Source organism: Brachypodium distachyon, chromosome 4 (assembly GCF_000005505.3).
Source record: "Brachypodium distachyon strain Bd21 chromosome 4, Brachypodium_distachyon_v3.0, whole genome shotgun sequence".
NCBI lineage: Eukaryota > Viridiplantae > Streptophyta > Magnoliopsida > Poales > Poaceae > Brachypodium > Brachypodium distachyon.
This window is the reverse complement of record NC_016134.3, coordinates 38,453,998-38,474,393: the sequence shown is the minus strand read 5'-3', so window position 1 is coordinate 38,474,393 and position 20,396 is coordinate 38,453,998. Positions and strand designations below refer to the sequence as shown.

Below are 20,396 nucleotides of genomic sequence, written 5' to 3'. Positions count from 1 at the left end.
CGTGGTGCCTTGCTGGCACGCAGCACGTTGCGGACGGGTCCGGCAACTACTAGGCCTCGTTCCGGGGCGTCCCGGCAACGAGCTTGGTTTTCGGGGTTCCAGTAGCCCCCTGCTCAAAGCCAAGGATGAGAGAGATAATTCTGTGCACCTAGAGTAGGAGACAGAAGCATTCATAAATATCAAAGCACAATATTCATTGAAGCAACACTTATTTTTATTCAACTTTGTGCTAGTGGATTACAATCGAGCCTTGCCTAGCTACACTAGCTTAAAGGGCACGCTGCCGCAGTGTCACCCGTGGGTAAGGCGCCACCGTTTCACGGGTAGAACTTGCGCAGGTGCTCAATGTTCCAACTATTGGGCACTGGCAAGCCTTCTTCGGTTTCCAACCGAACAGCCCCCCGTCTGGTCACCTGCACTACCCGGAAAGGGCCTTCCCAGATTGGAGTCAACTTGTTCCCGACCTTCGTTCCTTGTATCCGGCGCAGGATAAGGTCTCCAACCTCGAGCCCTCGGGGACGGACCCTCCTGTCGTGATAATGACGGAGCCCCTGCTGGTAGCCTGCAGCTCGCACAGCAGCCCGGCATCGAATCTCCTCGATGAAGGTAAGGTCATCAATCCTCTGCGTGTGTTGGCTCTTGTAGTCGTACGCGCGTACCCGAGGTGACCCATACTTGAGCTCGAGGGGCAGTACAGCTTCTGCCCCGTAGACGAGGATAAACAGAGTTTGACCCGTCACCCGACTTGGTGTGGTCCGCAGCGACCACACCACGGGCTGGAGTTCTTCAACCCAGTGTTTCCCGTGGGCTTTGAGCTTGTCAAAGGTTCTTGTCTTGAGCCCTCGCAGCACTTCTGCGTTGGCTCGCTCAACTTGCCCATTGCTCCTCGGATGAGCAACAGAGGCAAAGTGAATCCTAATGCCGTGCCGTTATCGGTGATGATGCCGTTAGGCACACCAAACCGGCACACAATGCCTTGAAAAACTTGATGGCCGCCTATGCCATGACAGCTCAGACAGGCTCCTCCTCGATCCACTTCGAGAACTTGTTGATGGCCACGAGCAGGTACTCGTAGCTGCCAACCGGTCTCGGCAACTTGCCAACGATGTCCAGCCCCCAGACCGCGAACGGCCACGAGGACGGGATGACTTGCAGGGCTTGCGCTGGTTGGCTGCTCTTCTTGGCGTGGAACTGGCACGCCTCACAGGTCTTGACTAATTGCTCGGCATCGGCTAGTGCTGTCGGCCAATAGAAGCCATGCCGGAATGCTTTCCCAGCTAGTGCCCTGGAGGCCACATGGTGCGAGCATGTGCCTCGATGTATATCCTCCAGCAACGTGCACCCTTCCTCCTAGGGCACGCAGAGGAGCATGACTCCATTAGGACGCCTCCGGTAGAGTTCCTCGTCCACAAGGGAGTACATCTTAGCTTGCCGGGTTACTCGCTCCGCGGCAATGTCTTCCTCCGGGAGGGTCCCATCCTTGAGGTAGCGAATAATATCCGTCCCTCGGGGTGGTGGCTCCCGGCTAGTGTATGCCACCAATTTGGCGGCATGGTCCCCGGCAGCTGCAGGGTCACCTTGAGTTGCCGGAGGGGCTTCCCTGGCAACTGTCATGGGCTCTACAGAGGGCTTTGACTACCTCTGTACGAACACCCTAGGAGACACCTTGCTACACTCCGCTGCCCATTTGGACCGTTCGTCCGCAACAAAGTTGTCCTTGCGCTTCACGTGCTCAAACCGAAGTCCTTTGAACTTGGACTCCACTTTTCGCACTTCCTCCACGTATGCTGCCATCTGGGGGTAGTTGTAGTCCTTATTCACCTAGTTGATCACGGGTTGGGAGTCCCCGCGAACAACCAAGCGCTTGATCTCGAGGGCGATCGCCACACGCAGCCCAGCAAGCAGCCCCTCGTACTCTGCTGTGTTGTTGGTGGAGTTGGCGAAGTCGAGCTGTATCATGAACTTGAGCTGGTCTCTAGTGGGCGACTCGATCACCACTCCGGCACCGGCGCCCTGCAAGCAGAAGGCGCCATCGAAGTACATGATCCAGTACCCTTCGTCTAATATGCCGGGAAGGCTTGCTTCCGGCTCTTCTTCCTCTATGCCTGTCGACGTCCACACCGCGACGAAGTCAGCGAGAGCGGTGCTCTTGATGCTCTTGGTGTTTGCGAAACGCAGCCCGAACTCCGCCAGCTCCATTCTCCACTCGGCCACCCTCCCGGTGGCTTCATGGTTGGTGAGGGCCCTCTCCAGCCAGAACCCCGACACCACCGTGATGCTGTGCGCCTGAAAGTAATGGCGCAGCTTCCTTGAGGCGAGCAGGATCCCAAGCAGAGGTTTTTGGACCTGCAGGTACCGCACCCGGGCATCGCGCAGCACCGTACTAACGAAGTACACGGGATGCTTCACTAGCCGTTTGCGAGGGGGCAGTCTGCATAGGCCGCCGCTCGGATCCCAAGGCAGAGGAGGTAGCCAGGGGTTCCTTCAACTCGCCGGGAGCCCCCGGCCCTTCCGTCTCAGCCCTCGGGACTTGCTCTTCCCTCTCGGCAACGAGCACGGAGCTCACTACCTGGTCCATCGCTGCCAGGTATAGCAGCAACGGCTCGCCCGGCTTGGGGGCAACGAGGACCGGCGACGATTTCCGATCTCTCTTCAAGTCCTGGAACGCCGCTTCCGCCTCGGGAGTCCAATTGATTGGGCCCTTCTTCTTCATCACCTTGAAGTAAGGCAGGGCTCGCTCGCCCCGCCTTGATATGAAACGCCCAAGCACCGCAACGCGCCCGTTGAGGCGCTGGACGTCTCTGACCTTGCGGGGTGCCTCCATCTTCTTGATCGCTCCGATCTTCTGTGGGTTGGCTTCGATTCCCCTGTGAGAGACCAAGAAGCCCAGCAAGTGCCCCAAGTTCACACCGAATGTGCACTTCTCAGGGTTAAGCTTGAGCTTGATCCTGCGGAGGTTGTTGAACGTCCTGCAGGTCACCAACGAGCGAGTCCCTATGCCACGACTTGACGACAATATCGTCCATGTAGGCCGCGATGTTCCGGCCTAGCTGGGGTCCCAGACACTCGCGCAAGGCGCGCTGAAATGTCGAGCCCGCGTTCTTCAACCCGAAAGGCATGCACGTGTAACAGTACCAACCAACCGGGGTGATAAACGCTGTTTTCTCCTCATCTTGCACTCCCATCTTAATCTGATGGTAGCCGGAGAAGGCATCTAGAAAGCACAAAGACTCACAACCTGTTGTAGAATCTATTATTTGATCGATACGGTGTACAGGGAAGGGGTCCTTAGGACATGCACGGTTAAGATCAGTAAAGTCCACACACATGCACAATTTATTTCCAGCTTTAGGGACTACAACGGGTTTGCTAACCAAGCAGGGTCCACTTCCCTGATTGCCCCGGTGTTCTTGAGCTTCTCCACTTCCTGATGGATGAAGTCTTTGTGTTCCTGTGCTTGCCAGTGAACCTTCTGCTTGATGGGCTATGTCGGAGCACGGTCTCTGGCACCAAGGATGCCGGGCACACCCTTTTTGGTTCGGTGGAGGTTGAGGTAATCGCTACGGCGATCGCCGGCGTGGCGATAGACACGAAGTGTAGACAGAAGAGTTTACCCAGGTTTGGGCCACCCGGAGGTGTAATACCCTACGTCCTGCTTTGAGTTGTATTTACAAGTTTGAGTGCATACATATCACCCGAGAGGTTCCCGGGTTAGCTACATAGGTAAACGCTATGCTATGTTCTAATAACCGGGGTTGGAACCCTTTGACCGGTGGCATTGGTCCTCCTTTTATAGACAAGGGGATACCACAGGTGCCCAAGCATGCAGTGTGACACGTTTCCCAGACGCGTGTCACGGCCACACAAGATACACTTTGGTTGATCCGCGCTGGATGCCATGCAGTGCCCTGTCTACTGTACACGGTAGAAAAAACGGTTCGCAGGGTAGTCGCCCTAGCCTTGCTCAGCAAGACCAGGCCTGCCCATAAGACTCCGGTCGGTGCATTAAATGCACTGCGCCTGCCGTCTTGTCCTGTCTTCACCGTTCTGCGGGCCCCGCCTACATGCCCGAGCGCGGGTTGCTGGGGTGCCCCTCCCCGGCTAGCACACCTGGCTGGTTGCCGGGAGGCATTCCTTCAGCTTCCCGAGACCGGGGATCCCGGGGGCTTCTTGTACTCGGCTGTTAGCTTCTCTCCCACCAAGGGCCGTTTCCTCGAGGCAGGCTCCCCGGACTCATCGCTTCCCGGGAGGCCTTCCTGACGGGGCTTCGTCATTGGCGACCAACCCGTCCCGTATTAGTGGGACCCCGCAGGCCACTGGTACGACAGTAGCCGCGGGCATGGGCCGGCAGCCCTGAAGCTCCCAGCAAGTGCTATCCTCGGCGGTTGCCGGGCTACGCCCTATCTGACGTGTGGGTCCCAAAGGGGAGTCCCCCTGGCACCCGGCCTTGTGGGCCGCATTTACTGCTCTACTCCTCTGAGCGGAATGGTCGGGCGCACGATTCCGTGCCTTACTCCCCTTAATCACCAGAGAATTAAGGCCACGTCGCGCAACCCCCTCTTAATCTTCTGATTCTTTAGGGCTCTTTACTGCCGATCGTGGGGGTGTCCATTGCAGTCCGCCAGCCCCGATAAATACCCAAGGCCGGCGGCGGGCACTCCCCATTGTCTCTCGCTCCTGCCATTGCCTCCTCCCAAGCTCCCCGCGCCCCAACTCCAACCAAATCACCTCTCCAACTCCGGCGATGTCTTCCAAGGGCCAGAACCGTCCCAAGGGGAGCACCCGCAAAGGGGAAAAGCGCGAAGAGGCCGGAAAGAAGGACCTATCGGACCGAGCTCGGAAGGATGAGGAAATGCGGACAAAGTTCGCTTTCTTCTACCCCGGGTACAACAGCGAGGAAGTCGACAAGCTGGTCTTGGCGCTCGCCACCAAGCACAATGAGCACGGGCCGACACGGGTCCTCCCTGTTGGTGCGGAGCGCGACGAGCACTACTTCCGGATCTTTGGGGGGTTCATCCTTGCCGGGTTCGTGCCACCGCACTCCTACTTCCTTTCAGCCATCATGGAGACCTACGGGCTCATCGTGGCACAGCTTCACCCCACGTCGTATTTCACATTGGCTGTTTTTCAACACCTCTGTGAAGCATTCGTGGGGGTGATGCCGTCGGTGGCGCTATTCCGCCACTACTACTACCCGAGGGTGGAGAAGAAGGCTCCCCTGTCCTCGGGAGTAGTGTTCCGATTCCGCGACAGGATCAAGTCGGAATTCATTGAGCTGGGGAAGAAGAAGATCGAGCACGATTCATGCCGAGACTGGTGCTGGGTGCGCGCTGACGAGCTCCAGGAGTTCCACGAGGAGCCCCTCGGGCCTCCAAAGGTCTCTGACGACTAGACGCTCCATGACCAGAAGGACGAGGAGCTGGCCCCAATCTGTGTGAAGATCAAGGCGCTCCATGAGGCTGGGCTCACGGACACGGATGTGGCGCGCCACTTCATCAGGAGGCGCGTGGCTCCCCTGCAGCGGCGCTCGCATCCAGCGTGGATGTACACCGGGGCCGGCGACCAGACCTCCACCCCGGGGGGGTGCAGTTCTGGGTGAAGGGCATTACCGGCGAGGACGAACCTTACCGGCTGACCCCGCTTGGAGCGCAACCGCTCCACACCGGGATCCCGAATCCGGGAGCCCGGGATCTCCTACTTTGCGACGAGTGGCGGATCATGGAGGAAACCTCGGCGCCGCCCCCCCCCCCCCCAGCAGCCCAGGCCCCGTAAGGGCAAGGAGCCAGCTTCCGACTCGGGGAAGGGGGGCCAAGGCCAGGCCTCCGCCAGGGCTGAGGGCTCGGACTCCGACGACTCCTCGTTGGGCGTCAGCGACGACGATGAAGACAACGACGGCTCTCCCCCGGCAGCATGCGGGGTCGCGCCGGTGGAGGACGACGAGGAAAATGATGTCCCCCTGGTGAGACGGTCCGCGGCGGAGCGGGCGAGCAGGCACGAGGCCAGCCTGCAGCCTCAGGAGCCTCACGGCGACGCGGGGCCTGCGGCCTCCGGCGGCAGTGACGCGGCTGCAGCAGTCGCCCCGACCACCCTAGTGACTCCGACAGCCCCCCCCGCACGAAGCGCCCTCCAGCGAGGAACATCCTGGCGGACAGGGTGCTCAAGCTCTAACCGACGGGGTAAGTCCAATGTTATCCAGAACACCTTTGATTTCATGAAATTATTTTGTGCCTGACTAATCTATTTTTGCCTTTTCCAGTTCGTCGAGGAAGAGGGGGCAGACCAACGCGTCACCGGCAGCCCCAACCAAGAAGCCTCACCTGGCATCGGGTGGCGGCGACCAAGATGCCACTGACGCAGCGGTTGGGACGGCGGCAATGGCCGCTGGGGACCCAAGGGTCCCCGATTCGGGCTCGCAGGGCACCGGCCCGGCGGCAGGTTCGTGCGAGTTCCAGCATTTCTTATATCTATTCACGCCATTTCCCATGCTTGACGCAGGTGCTCCTCGTGCAGTTGCCAGAGCGGTTCCGGCTACTTCCGCGCCTACAGAGGCGCGGTGTAACATCCCAAGATTTTCAAAACTCTCCATGTGCATTGCATTTCATAAGCATCATGCACCCCTTGCATTTAATCACATTTAAAACCCCAAACTTTACTCAGAAAACCCTTTTGCAAAAATGCCTTTATTTGAATTTGTGCTTTGTTTTTGCTTTTGAATAATTGCATTTTAACCCATGAGGGTTTTGGCATAAAAAGGGATTTAATGCGTATATAAAGCTATCCCATAAATTGGCTTTTGAAATTATTTTGAAAAATAATTTATTTTGTTAACCTAAAAGGACCTAAAAGCCATTTTATAGAAAAATGTATTTTTAAATATTTTATTTTGATGAAATTCTTGTCCCAAAGGTTAGATCATATGAAAATATGATTTTGCAAATTTTGTTGCAATTTATTTGGAGTGATTTGGAGCCTTGAATCAAAATTGGAGTTCAAAAACACAGAAAATAGGAAAAAGAAAAGAAAAACCGAAGCCGAACCGGACCGAACCGCCAAACTGGACCGAACTGGACAGAGCCGACCGGCCCAGCCCGCGCCAGAGCTGCCCGAGGCCACTGCCAGGCGGGCCCCGCCATCGTCTTCAACCCCAACTGCATCCGGATTCCACGGCCACGCACGCCCCGAACCGCCCACGACTCCTCTCGCGATTTCGTCGCGCTCGAGCCACCACATCCAAAACCCCGCGCGTCACTTTGAAGCTCTCGGCCTCCTCTACCTTTCCCCCAAAACCACACGCCAATTGTGCTTCGGTTAGAGACTAATTTCTCGCCGGAGGAGCACTCTGCCGCCGCCGTCTTCGAGGAACCGCCACCGCACCGGTGAGCCTCCCGTCCGCCATCCTCCCTTCCCTTGGCTTCTCTCTCCTTTCCACAGTTTTTGACACGCTCAGTTTTGTGTTTTCTTGACCGCAGCTCGCCGTCCGCCGCCCGTGCCGTCCGCCGGCAGCTGCCCGTCGCCGAGCCCGACCGCCGCCGAACCGCCCCACGCTGCCGACCGCCGTCCGCCACCCGACCGCCGCCATCTCCTCCGATTCCGGCGAACACGAGCCGCCCAGGGTAAACCCTAAACCGTTCGGACCAACCAGGTTGTGACACGTGGTAAAGCAAGCTTTTCTTTATTTTCGGCCGAATTAAAAGTGCACATTTGCAGAAAAGCCCCCGGTTATTCAAAGCATCATAACTTTTAAACCGCTTGTCCAAAAAATATGATCCGCACCTTTCTGAAATCCTCACAACTTGTAGAATATTTTGGCATAGTCCAATTTCAATGTTGAACAACTTTGTCAGAAGCAAATTACAGAATGCTTGAATATGGTTTAAATTTCAAATGAATTATTTCAAACTAGTTTTGAGCATGTTAGCTTGCTGAAAAATTATTCAAGTTTGCTCTCTGTCCATTAGGACCAGAGGAGAAATTATTTTCTAAATAAGGTGGCCACACAAATTTAATCTTGTTCTATGTTTTGCAAAAACCAAATAAGCCTTTAATTAAAGCCTACCCTTGTTTCATGCATAATAATTACCTTTTTGTTCTTGTGTAATTTGTCCAAATCTTTTGTGAGGCTTTTCAAAACAGAAACTAAACTTGTTACATTTAGAAGTAACCTATGTGTGCATCGTCATGGCATATGCATCATAGCATGTTTTTGTATTGAATGTTGTGTTTATTGTGTATATGCTTTCTTTTATTTTAGATTGTGTGGATTGTGAACCTTGTTGTTGCGAAGAGTGCGAGAACTACCACAACCTTGGACAAGGCAAGTTCACTTTGATCATTTCCCAAATATTTTTACTATGCACTAGTTGATTTATTAGTTGCATTAGGAATATTACTTGTACCTCTATGCTAGCTATAAATCCAAGTAGTGTAGTTTACCCTTGTCATTACCTTGCTATCAAATTGCCATCGATTGTAGTTGAATGCTAGGCTATGGTACTATCGTGAGGAAAATTACTACATTATGATATTGTTATGCCTTTGGCGATATGAAATGTTCTGTTAGATTAAGGCAAAACAATTAATTCAATGAACCGTTCTGGGTGGGCTGCTTTGAGGATTTTGAGGTATGCGACGTCAGGTCCATTTCTATGGGTCCCTCTGAGTCGAGATCCCGTGGATTCGGAAATGGATCGTCCATGGATGTCTCTCCCGTGGATTCGGGGAGCGCCTATGTTGCAAATGTGGAATGCCACCTAGGGTAACCAAGACTGGACAAGTTATCTATTTAGCAGCTTCCAGTACAACCACAATGCTATATGGGCTCTGCCGAGACAAGAGTAAGTTGTATGAACCTAGACCCGAGAAATTGTACTGAGGTAGAATGTGTAGGGGGAGCGTGATTCTCTCGTGGTTTAGGAAATTACCTCTGAAAATCTCGTAATCGATGCCGTTGCTACTCTACCCTGAGGACAGCAAGGGATTAACCCGTCAGTTTCTTGTGGGGAATGTGTACAAACTCTTGAGAGCGTCAAAACTAAGTACTTAGCCGTGTCCCCGGCAATGGACAATTTGAGCAACTAGATGTGGAGCTGTAAGGAAAGTCTCACTCATTTTAATTTCTTAATAAAATGAATGGTTTGAACTTGGGTTAGGAGCATTGATGTGTCTACTCAATGTCCTTAGTTTAATAGGAGCATGGGTGTGTCTACCCCATGTCCATTAGTGATGAAATTCTATTTTGATCAAAAGATAGGATTAAATAACTAAGCTTTTATGCAAATAGCCTTGAACCCCACTTTGCCACATTATGCATATACTTGGTAGGTTCTGATATAATTCCTGGTGAATCTTGCCAATACATTCAACGTATTGACCCTAGTGGTTGCATCGTGTAATGATGCAAGAAACTCCGACGACGAGTAAGATGTATGTTCTGCTTGTTTGGGTTACGGGCCTATATTCCAACACGCTCTCACCGTGGTGTTGATGTGCCATTGTATCTTTCGCTTTCCATTGCTAAACAGTTGTTTTATTTCCAGCTAACCCGTGGGGTTATGCGAGTTGTAAGTACTTTTAAATTTCTAATGATACGTTGTAATATTGAGACCTTTGTTCTATGATATTACATCTTCAATCTGTGTGTGCTAGTGAGTCGATCCAGGGACTAGCACTAAAGCACAGAGATCGAACCCGTGTACGGGGGCGGTTGCTTAAGCGGGTAATCGACCTCACCGGTGAGGTCGACGATGATGCTCCGATGGAAGTTCCCTCCGTCGGAGCCCTTCAGCAATCGGCCACGGCGCCTGCCGGGGCCGTGACCGCCGCAGGTGACGCCACGCAGGGGGCGCCATCTGAGGCGGGTGACATAGAGCAGCCTCCGCCAGCTGGGACAGGCGGCAGCGCTCTGGAGAAGCCCCCGAGCCCCCAGCCCGCCCCTTCGGACGGGCAAGGAGCAGCAGGGCTTGGCCAAGCCGGGGGCGCGTCGCCAACTCCTGACGTGCCCTCGGGATTGCAAACGATCGCGGCAAGGTCCTCCTCCTCCGCCGGGGCCGCCTTCAGCCCGGGAGCGGGTGAGCTCGCCGGACGGACTTGGGGTCGGATCACCTTTGACCCCAGCGTGTTCCATCAGGGATACCAAGTGATCGACAACATCCAGCAGCAGCAGCGGATGTTTGTCGATTTCTTCAACGACGCGCAGCAGCACCACGCCCGCATAGTGGCGGAGCTGGGTGCAGCACGACGAGAAGCGGAGGAGCAACGTACCGAGATGCAACGGCTCCGGGAGGAGCTCCAGCAGGCGCGGCAAGTCGGGGCGACGCCTGCTGTGCAAGGGGTGCTGGAGGCGGAAGTCCTCCAACAGCTGTGGGATCTCCAGCAAGAGCACCAGCGGGAGCTCGAGCTAGTGAAAGCCACTCACACCAAGAGCAAGGAAGAGCACCAGGCAGCTCTAGACGCGTTTCAGGGGCGTCTCCGGGAGAAGACAGACTTGTTGTTCGGCTACTCCCTAGAGATCCAGTGTCTCCGCCGTGAGGTCGGAGAGCTGGAGACGGCGGCTGCAACAGCAGCCGAATCCTCGGCGCGTCGGGAGAAGGATCTGCAGGACCAGGCTTGCTCCCGGGAGCGCGAGCTGGCGGGGCAGCTCAAGGCCGCCCAAGATGCCAGCTCGTCCCTTCAGGGCGAGCTCGACATGGTGCGGCAAGAACTTCGGCAAGTCGACGACGACAACACCAAGAAGGCGTCCGAGATGGGCAGGCTGAAGTCCGAGTGCCGCGAGCACAAGCTGCAGGCTCAGGAGGCTCGTGGTGCGTGCACCGAGCTGCGGGCCCGCAGGGCAGGGGAGGTGGCCAGGCTGAAGAAGCTGGCTGACTCGGCGGTGGAGGCACTGCAAGGGGTCGACATCCCTGTGGCTTCCTTCGATGGGGCAGACATGGGGAGCTTCACTTCATTCTTCGCAGACTTCATCGGCCGGCTGAGCGGCCTGCAGAGCTGTGTGACAGCCGGGCAAATTCTCATCCGGGTCCACTCCGCCCATCCCGACTTCCCGTTCGAGTCGGTCTTCGATGCTTGGTCGGACGAAGAGGAAGCCAAGACCCACCGGGAAGTGGTGCATGGCGTCGTGGACGAGATGGTGGCACGGATGCAGGGCAAGGTCGACGAAGACGAAGCCGCTGCTGAGGAGGTTGCCGGGGAAGCCCCCGATGTCGAGGATGCACCTGACACCGACGCAGCCACCCCGGGAGCACCTCCTGCATAGTTTCTGAAGCGATCCTCCCCCTTACAGGGTTCGATCTCTGTGCTTACTGTGCTAGTCCCTGGATTGACTCACTAGCATACACAGTTTCATGATGAAATATACAGAAACAAAGGTCAAAGTACTTTATTACATCGCATCATCCAGGATTTAAATAATACTTACAACCTTGCATGACCTCTTGGGCCAGCATAAACAAATACTGTTTCAACATCGTAAAACATTGTTTCAAAATACTGCAGCTGAAGTGACCACCCCCGTACAGGGTTCGATCTCTGTGCTTACAGTGCTAGTCCCTGGATCGACTCGCTAGCACACACAATTTCAAGATGTAATATCAAGATACAAAAGTCAAAAGTATATTACGTCACATTGATCCAGAATTTAACAGTAGCTTACATATTGCATAACCTCATGGGTTATCTCCAAAGAAAATAAAATTATGTAGCGGAAGGCAGAAGATACAGGAGTCCCATAACAACTCCACAGTCAAAACATGTTGGAATGTAAAATCACAACCCCAACAATTCGTACCTCACTCTTCACCTGAGCCACCTGCAACATTTAAAGGTTGCAGCCACTAGGGGGTCAATACATTGAATGTATTGGCAAGTTCACCAAAGGTTATAACAAACCTAACAAGTATATGCAGTATTTGGCAAGATGGAGTTCAGGCTGTTTGCGTGGAAGCAGAACATAATTTAAGAGGAGGAGGAAGAAGCGCCGCCGGCAGCGGCTCCCAGGGTTTCGGCTCCTGGCCACAGAAGGTACCGGCAAGGGCTCGTGAAGCGGGCAGGAGAAAGTGCTGAGAAGCTGAATTGAAATAAATTCTCACTTTCAGTGAGATGTATCCTTGATTCATCCTTACCTTATGTCAGGTTGAAATTAGTCGCTTTTCAGATTCCCTGTGTGTAGGATTGCTGTGGGTAAGAAAAAAAAAATTACATCTTTACTTCCAGAATTTGATATAGTTCCAGAAATTGATATGACTGCTTTGCAACCCCCACCCCCCTCTGCTTTTCAGATTCGCCGTGTTTAGGATTGCTGTGGTAAATTAATAAAGTTTGCTTTCTGTTATGTACAAGTTGCATGCTGCAGTTCTTTTAATAAGTGGATCTGTTGACCTGCTAATGAGATAGTTTTTCTATGCCTTATGTTCAGTTAATGCATGCACTTTCAAATTCTGCTTATGAAGTGTTATCTTTCAAGTCTGCTTAGAGGCCACTTCGGCTTCCTGGACCGGTTTCTCTAAGAAGCTGTCCTCACCTAACTTCTTGGAGAAACCGCCAATCTATAAACTTTATAAAGTTGAAGCCCACTAAGTGCAGTTAATTTAGCAAGCTGCACATGCAGCCTATCCACATCAACATTCATTTAATCTATAATCAGTTTACGCTCAAATCCTTTTTCCATTCTAATTTCCAAAATTATTTTCATCTATTCGTTGGCCCATCGAGTCCAGCCCACTGTCTTGAGAACGTCCTAGCACGTGCGGCCCGTCTTGCATCTAGCCAGCCACCCGCGAGCACCCCGTGTTCCCCATCCCCTCAAAAAAAAATCTCGTGTTCCCCATGGCACCAGCCGCAAGCCAGCTGTCGCTCCACCTCCGCCCTCGCCCAGGAACCGCCGCATTCATTGTCCTCTAATTTACAGCAAAAACGGCAGCCACCGCACCGAATTCACAGGAACTTCGGGTCGGTCTTAATGGCCACCATGGGCATGCGCTCTATTTGGTCCCTTCCCCATCTTAGGTTTCCGATGAGGAGACTGAGGCGCTGTCAGATTTGCTCCCTGCGCATGTGGGGTGAGGAGGCCGGCGGTTCGCCGGAGAAAATGGCGGTTCATGCGTTGGCGGTTGGGTGTGTGGTGGATATCTCTATCCAGATGAACATGGGGATTGTGGTCCCTCACCGGCGGCAGGTGGCGCCGAGGAATCGTTCACTGGATGCTGCCGGCGAACGTCGCGCGGTGGTCGTCGGTGATGTGTATCAAGCGCGATGGCAGAAGATCAATCTCACGATGGTGTCCCTGGCAGCGGCGCTCGCTGGTGGAGTGCAAGGCAGTGCGCCCGGAGCTTCCATGGGGGTTGGGGGTGTGGTGCAGGCCGGAGCTGCAGGCTCTGATGGCGGTGCGGTTGGTGCGGCCGGTGAAGTCAGCCTCGGAGATGGTGGCTTCAGTGGACGTGGTCGGGGCTACAGCGGATACGGTGGTTGTTATGGCGGTGGCTACAACGGCGGGTACGACGGCGGCTTCAGTGGTGGTTGGGGCTTCCAGCAGGTGTCGTTGGGTGGTTGGTTCCCTTAACGTGGCCGACGAGGAGGTCCTGGCTGGGGGCAGCGTGGCCTTGGAGCCCAGCAGCAAAGCGCCCAACACCTGGGTGGCTGACAACAAGGTGTATAACAGGGTGCTGCTTTGCAGAGTGGTACTGCTGTCAGCGGTGGTGTGCAGGGAGGTGTTTCTCAGACCGGCAACATGCTGCCGGTGGGTGCTCGACCAGGCGGGTGTGGCTCAGGTGCAGCAAGGGCAGCTGATTGCGCGCTGTAGCTGCGGTGCCGGTGGTCGCGGCAACATTTTTTTTGACTGGTGTGGTGAACGGCTCAGGTGCACAGGGCAGCCACTTCTAAAGAGTATGCTATCTCCAATTTGTTCATCTAAACTTATACCACCTTCTCTTCTACACTTATTTTTTTTCCTGCACTTGCAAATACAGTGGTAGTACACCAACAATAGTTCTTCCGGATGAAATACATCCAAACAGAGTGCAGTATCTGTTGTTGATGACCTACTTAGGTTAGGTATATATATTACCTACAAGCTTCTAAAATTATGCATTCTTCTCTTTATAAACTTATTGTTTTTCCTGCAATTTCAAATGCAATGTTACTCCAGATCAACTTACAGTCAAACAGACATAAGGCAAGTCAAAAGCAAAAAGCAAACTCTGTAAACCAAGGTAACTATTTTTCCATAGTAAATTTAGCTTGCACACCCAAAAGTAGTGCAAAAAAAATAACTTACATATTCCTGATACAACACCGAAGAAATGACATCTTCAGAGGACAACCAGTGATAGCAGGTTCAGAGGAGCATCAATCATACCAAATAATCATTTCGTGGACACTGATGCACATCGTTAATAAACTTTGTTAGCTTTATGCTGTAACACCGGTACTTTGGATATGTTTTCGGAAAATGTTTTTGTTCCGTGGCGGTTTGAGTAATAAAATGTTAGTCAAATTCTGAAGTGTTTTCCCCTAATTGCATCCGCACAATGCTATTGTTCCGTAGTTGTTTGAGCATTACAAAGTTTATCACATTCTAGCACTGATCATGGGAAAATGTATTATTCTTTAAGATCCGCAGCAACGCGCGGGGTAACCACTTGTTAAATTTGATTAAGATACCAAACTAGTTTGGTCTAAACTACTTTGGAAGTCTAGCTAAATTTGTGACAAGGCTTCTCCAGGAAGTTAGGTGAAGGCAGCTTCTAAAAAAAGCCGGTCCGAGAAGCCGAAAAGAATGCACCCTAGATATTGCCGTTAAAATTTGTTTAGGTCGCTGTGTTGCGGTGCAATATCATCTACAGGGCAGATCACTCCCCCAAGCCTGAGAAGATGTCAGCGTACATGGAGAGGACCAATGCGCTCTGGATCCAGGTTGATCAAGAGGTGAAGCAGCTCATCTCAGTCCGGAATGCAATGGTCGCCGCTGGGTATGGCATCGTTTAACTGCCGGAGAATCTTAGCGGTAGGTTTTAGATTACGATCGTAGGTGAAGTTCATTGTTAGAACCAGAACGAACTTGCAGACTTTTAGTTGGAAACCTTTTGCAATCTGAGAGGCGATCATGACGTAGGTGCTACTATGGTATTTTGTGCTTTCAAAATTCCCTGGTGCTCGATGATATTTTGTACCTATAATCTTTGGAGGAGGAAAATACAATTTGGTGCAAATTAAAATGCATGTGCAAGTTAAAAATGTTTGTTTTCTGTTATCTAGTTGTATCCTACACTTATTCAATAAGTGGATAGATTGACCTTATAAGGAGATAATTTTTGTATGCTTTGTGTTCAATTAATGTATGCATTTTGATATCCTACGTAGCCATTTTTATGTGAACATAAGCTGAGGGGCTGCTTGTCTTTGCATGATATCTCACTTGATTGGTCTCAGAATGTGGAGTGCTAGATGGGTCTCTTTTCCTGTATCAGTTTCATTCCCATGCAGTTCTTTGGTTTATTGTTGTCAAGTTATTACTTTGATTCTCATCTGTTGAGTGCACATTGCACCTGATCTTTCCTAATGAATCTCTCTTAGTGTCAGTTTGGTGTTAGAGGGCGGACATGGCAGCGGTGTACGTATGGCCTCAGCAGAAACTCCTGGATGAAATTAATTTTGCATAAAAGATACTAAATGCAAAAAAAGTCCGTAATGCCCTGGAAAATGAAGGATGAGATTGAATGTACACTACTCTCTCCTTCAGGAGTGGATATGGGAGATTTTGGTTGGGTGAGGAAACAGGTACTCCCTCCGTCCTAATATACCAGGCGTTTTAGAAATCTTATTTCAACAATTGAAATCTGTTGAGGAATGCAAGATGGGATCAGAGTCGTCACTCATGATTCATGAATAGTGACATGCCCGCTGATGTTGGTAGGATGGTCTAGGAACCGTTAGCAAATAAGACGAGTAGTACAGCATGGCTGTCAATTTAAAGATGACAACTGAATGGTTCTAGGTACAACATGGCCTAGTGTACATATATGATCTTTTCCTTAATTGTCAAAAAATTTAACAACAAAATCAAAACCTTTCATCCATAAAATCAAAACTTAGCACATCTTCAAATTTGACTTTCCTTAACTTTATATCTGAAGTGGATGCTTTACTAAGAACTAGTCGTCCTCTTCTAAAAATACAACGGTTCCACCTCCATCATCACCCGTCTTCGCCGGTAGATCGCTGATTTCTCCTCCTCCACCAGCGTCTAAGAAATTTCTGATCTCCGATGGGAGCTGTAGTTTTCATTATGTGTGTGAGTCGGTGTTAGGTTTTTCAGATCGATTCAAGGGTTCAACAAATGGCGACCGCGGCGTCGTGACGCAGATCCTCAAGGGCACGTGCACACTGACTTCCCGTTTGTCATTGACTAGGTTAAACCAGCTCCGAAAGCGGAGTGGTGACGGTGGCGTGTCATCGGCTTGTTTTGCCGGCTGTAGTGCGTCTGGATCAAAATATGGCTTTTAAATTAAGTTTCGAATTAGTAGATGCTACCAAAAAGAGTGAAGGTGCCATACGCAAAAAGGAAACGACTCATAAAATGGTAGAGGTAAAGGGCTCTTGCACATTTTCGTTAATCCAATGACTATGTACGTAGACAGATGGATTCGTATATATCGATCGGAAAAGAATCAATAGAAAGGAGAATGGGACGATATTTTTCTCGACATCTAAGCTGCAAAGAATTGATCAACTTTTTTCTAGAGGTAGAATTGATCAACTAGTGAGCAAACATTGCACGGAGAAAATTGATCGTCCCAATCCTAACTCGTGGCACCGCCGCAGCACTCACCCGGTACCACAGCTATAGCTACAGCCCACAGCCAGAGTCATGTATGGACGAGGGGCACGCCGAAAAGTCCAAGTCAATGCTCCCCTTTTCCCGGGCCATCGCCGGCAGTGCCGTCCTATCACAAGGTCGATCCCCGCGGATATTTTTGACGCATGCTTTCCAACAGCGAGCACCGGGCCGGAGGCCGGAGGACCAAAAGGCCCACATGGCCGCGCCGCACTAATCGTCGTCGTAATCCCGTACCTTTGGCCCTTCCGTCCCACCAGCACCATTGGCTCTGCGCCTCTGCTTTCCCCTTCCAGCCTGCATCGCGTTGCCTTTGCCCGTGTGGCCGTGTCCCCTTTCTATATAACCACCGGCAGGGGCCGGCCTTCCCGAGTTTACTCTATCAACTACTGGTACGCTGCCACGGCAGAAGAATCTCAGGAGCAACCGCAGCGCTGCCACTGCCCTCTTCTCTCTTCCCCTTCGCGTCCTGCTCTGCTCTCCCCCCTTCGCCACCCATGGCGCACCCCCGCGGCGGCGTCTGCCCGCTCCTCTCCCTCGCCGTGTCCCTCGCGCTCCTGTGCGGCGGCGCCGACGCGGCCTTGAGGGAGCTGGAGGTCGGGTACTACGCCCGGACGTGCCCCGGCGCGGAGGAGATCGTGCGCGGGGTCATGGCCCGCGCGCTCTCACGCGAGCCCCGCAGCGTCGCCTCCGTCATGCGCCTCCAGTTCCACGACTGCTTCGTCAACGTGAGTACTTCTCTTCCCCTCCCCCACCTGCCTGCGTCCGCGATCCCCGTCTCGCTCCACGGCTCTGCTTGCTGTTTACTACCACGCCACGGGGTGGTCTCTCATCGATTTCGATCGGCCGCGATTTTCTCTTGTGGCTCCAGGGATGCGACGGGTCGGTGCTGATGGACGCGACGCCGACGGTGCCGGGGGAGAAGGAGGCGCTGTCCAACATCAACTCCCTCCGCTCGTTCGAGGTCGTCGACCAGGTCAAGGAGGCGTTGGAGGAGCACTGCCCCGGCGTCGTCTCCTGCGCCGACATCATCGTCATGGCCTCTCGCGACGCCGTCGTCCTGGTACGAACCCCCTCCCCAGGCTCGCCTCCATCTACGCGACGACACGGGGACGATCTGTATGCCCTGTGTTTAATTATTGCATCGGTGAATCTAGCTTACATACGTGCCCTGCCTTATCGTGCGGCAAGATACACGCGAGGGCAATCGGACGACCAAGCTCTTTTCCTCTTAATATTTGTGAAACCTATAGATTAAAATTAGATTCTAAACTACTCTGCGTACGACACAATTCATACGATTTCTGTGATGTATTGATTTTTGCTTCGCCCAGAGGCCCAAACCTAGGTGCCTTGAAGTGGTCCTGTTCCTCGCAACAATCAGCAAGCGTTTTTTCACAGTTCAATCAACGGGAGCTGTCCCGTCGAAAGAGTGACGGAAGTCCAAATAATTAGTAATGCATTACCTAAATAAATAGACCAAATTACCCTTACAAATGGATGTCTAGATTTGTTTGGTACTCTTGCCTTTTTTTGTCAAAAGGGGGAAGAAACAAAGGGAGAAACTGAAGTTCGAAATTGCTTCACTAGTTCTCTATTTTGTCCGTTAATACTTCTGTCTCGCTGTGGGTGGGCCCCGACGGCACCTACCTATGCTCAGCGTCTCTCGCACGCAGAGTCTTCGCATTGCTCTTTTTCTTCCAGGTTCGTACGCAGAATCGCCGAGACATCTGAGTTCACAGCTGAACTTTTATTTGGGTTGGCACTCTACGCCGTACCAGAAAGTAGAAACAAATGCACAATCGCACGAATCGTTTAGGAAGTGCTAATTGTTTTCTGAAATCGCGAGGCCAAATGTTCGGAAGAAAATAGGGGGCTATGACAGGGACGGCGCATGTGTGCCTTGCTCCCTCAAACGACCACACGAAACAAGAAGCGGGCGAGGATGGCGTCACCTCCTCCATCCTTCGCCTGCACATGATTCCCCGTAGGCAGGCAGGTGCATTTAAAGAGGGGGCCTCGCCTACGAAAGGGCCAACAGCCAGAGCTGCAGCCTGCAGGTATAGTGGCCCTGTACGTATATCATGCCGGCAGCCGTACCCTGCCTTTTGCTGTCAAACTGGTCCTTGACTCCTTTGCCAGCAGGAATAGCAAGGGAAGTAGTAGTAGAGAGTAAACGAGATTTTTTTGGTACTTCGTCTGCTTCCTTGTTCCTTTGGGAGCGTGTCGCCGTGCCAGCCATTCGTTTTCTTTTCTCGGCGAGATTCGGGATGGTTCATTGGTGCATGCAAGAGGGGGGCTAATGCTGTTCTCGGATTATTCGATTATTTCAGTTACGCTTTGAGTTTGTCGTACTTGCTCTCTTGGAATCATAAATGAGCATTACGCTTTGAGTTTGTCGTACTTGCGCTCTCACAATGGTCATTAATTTATGCACGAACTGAGTAAATTAAAATAGCCCAGTAAGTGAGACAAGTTTGTTTGACTTCGTTTGACTCTTTACAATCAAACAGTCAAAGGAAAAGGCTTCGTTTGACTCTGATTCTCCTTAATTTTCTCTCCCAACAGACCGGCGGACCCCGTTGGGACGTGAGGCTTGGGCGCGAGGACAGCCTGACGGCGAGCCAGGAGGACTCGGACAACATCATGCCGAGCCCGCGCGCCAACGCGAGCACCCTCATCCGCCTCTTTGCCGGCTACAACCTCACCATCACCGACCTCGTCGCGCTCTCTGGCTCACACTCCATCGGTCAGGCCCGCTGCTTCTCCATCGTCTTCCGCCTATACAACCAGTCGGGCTCCGGTCGGCCTGACCCCCACATGGACCCAGCCTACCGCGCCAAGCTCGACGCGCTTTGCCCCCTGGGCGGCGATGAGGAAGTCACCGGCGGCATGGACGCCACCCCGATCGTCTTCGACAACCAGTACTTCAAGGACCTCGTCCACCTCCGGGGGTTCTTGAACTCAGACCAGACGCTCTTCTCTGACAACGCCGGTACTCGCCAGGTGGTGGCAAAGTTCAGCGAGGATCAGGACGCCTTCTTCAGGGCCTTCGCTGATGGCATGGTCAAGATGGGAGAGCTCCAGAACCCAAGGAAGGGGGAGATACGACGCAACTGCCGCGTCGCCAACGGCTCACCATCTCCGAGGCACAAGCAGGTCCTGCTCGTGCAGTCCCTGGTGCAGGACTACTAATCCACGGGAGGTCTGTATCCTGTAGATGTCTCCTGATAGCTGTGATGTGAAACTGAAAATGACGGATGTGTTTGACATAGTTTTGGTTGTCTCGCAGTTCTGTGCCAACCTAAGAATGGTTTCAGATTTTGCTAACTGTTGTCTGTTGAGGATAATAGGTGTCTCCGATCATTAGTTGACCAGTCATAGCAAGCTTGCTTCGGGATCAGATACTGGGGTTTGAGTTCGACTAAAGCTGTCAGGCCAGGTAGGTTTTGAGGAACATTGGGGTTTTCCTTTTGCTGTGACTGAGGATATGTCTATTGTGCCCGGTGAAAAAAAAAATTCAAGGAGTTTACCAAAGGCTTTCTCATTCGGAAAAATAATTTGAAGTATA

The 20,396-nt window shown here is 52.4% G+C and overlaps 1 protein-coding gene across 1 annotated transcript; it reads left to right on the top strand.

Annotated features, from left to right (window-relative positions):
• The first annotated feature begins 16,941 nt into the window (after nt 1-16,941).
• LOC100833529 (peroxidase 17) lies at nt 16,942-20,396 on the top strand. Its single transcript, XM_003578225.4, has 3 exons — nt 16,942-17,553; nt 17,697-17,888; nt 19,394-20,396. Exons 1-3 carry the CDS (start codon nt 16,972-16,974, stop codon nt 20,018-20,020), a joined length of 1,401 nt encoding a protein of 466 aa, XP_003578273.4. The 5' UTR covers nt 16,942-16,971; the 3' UTR covers nt 20,021-20,396.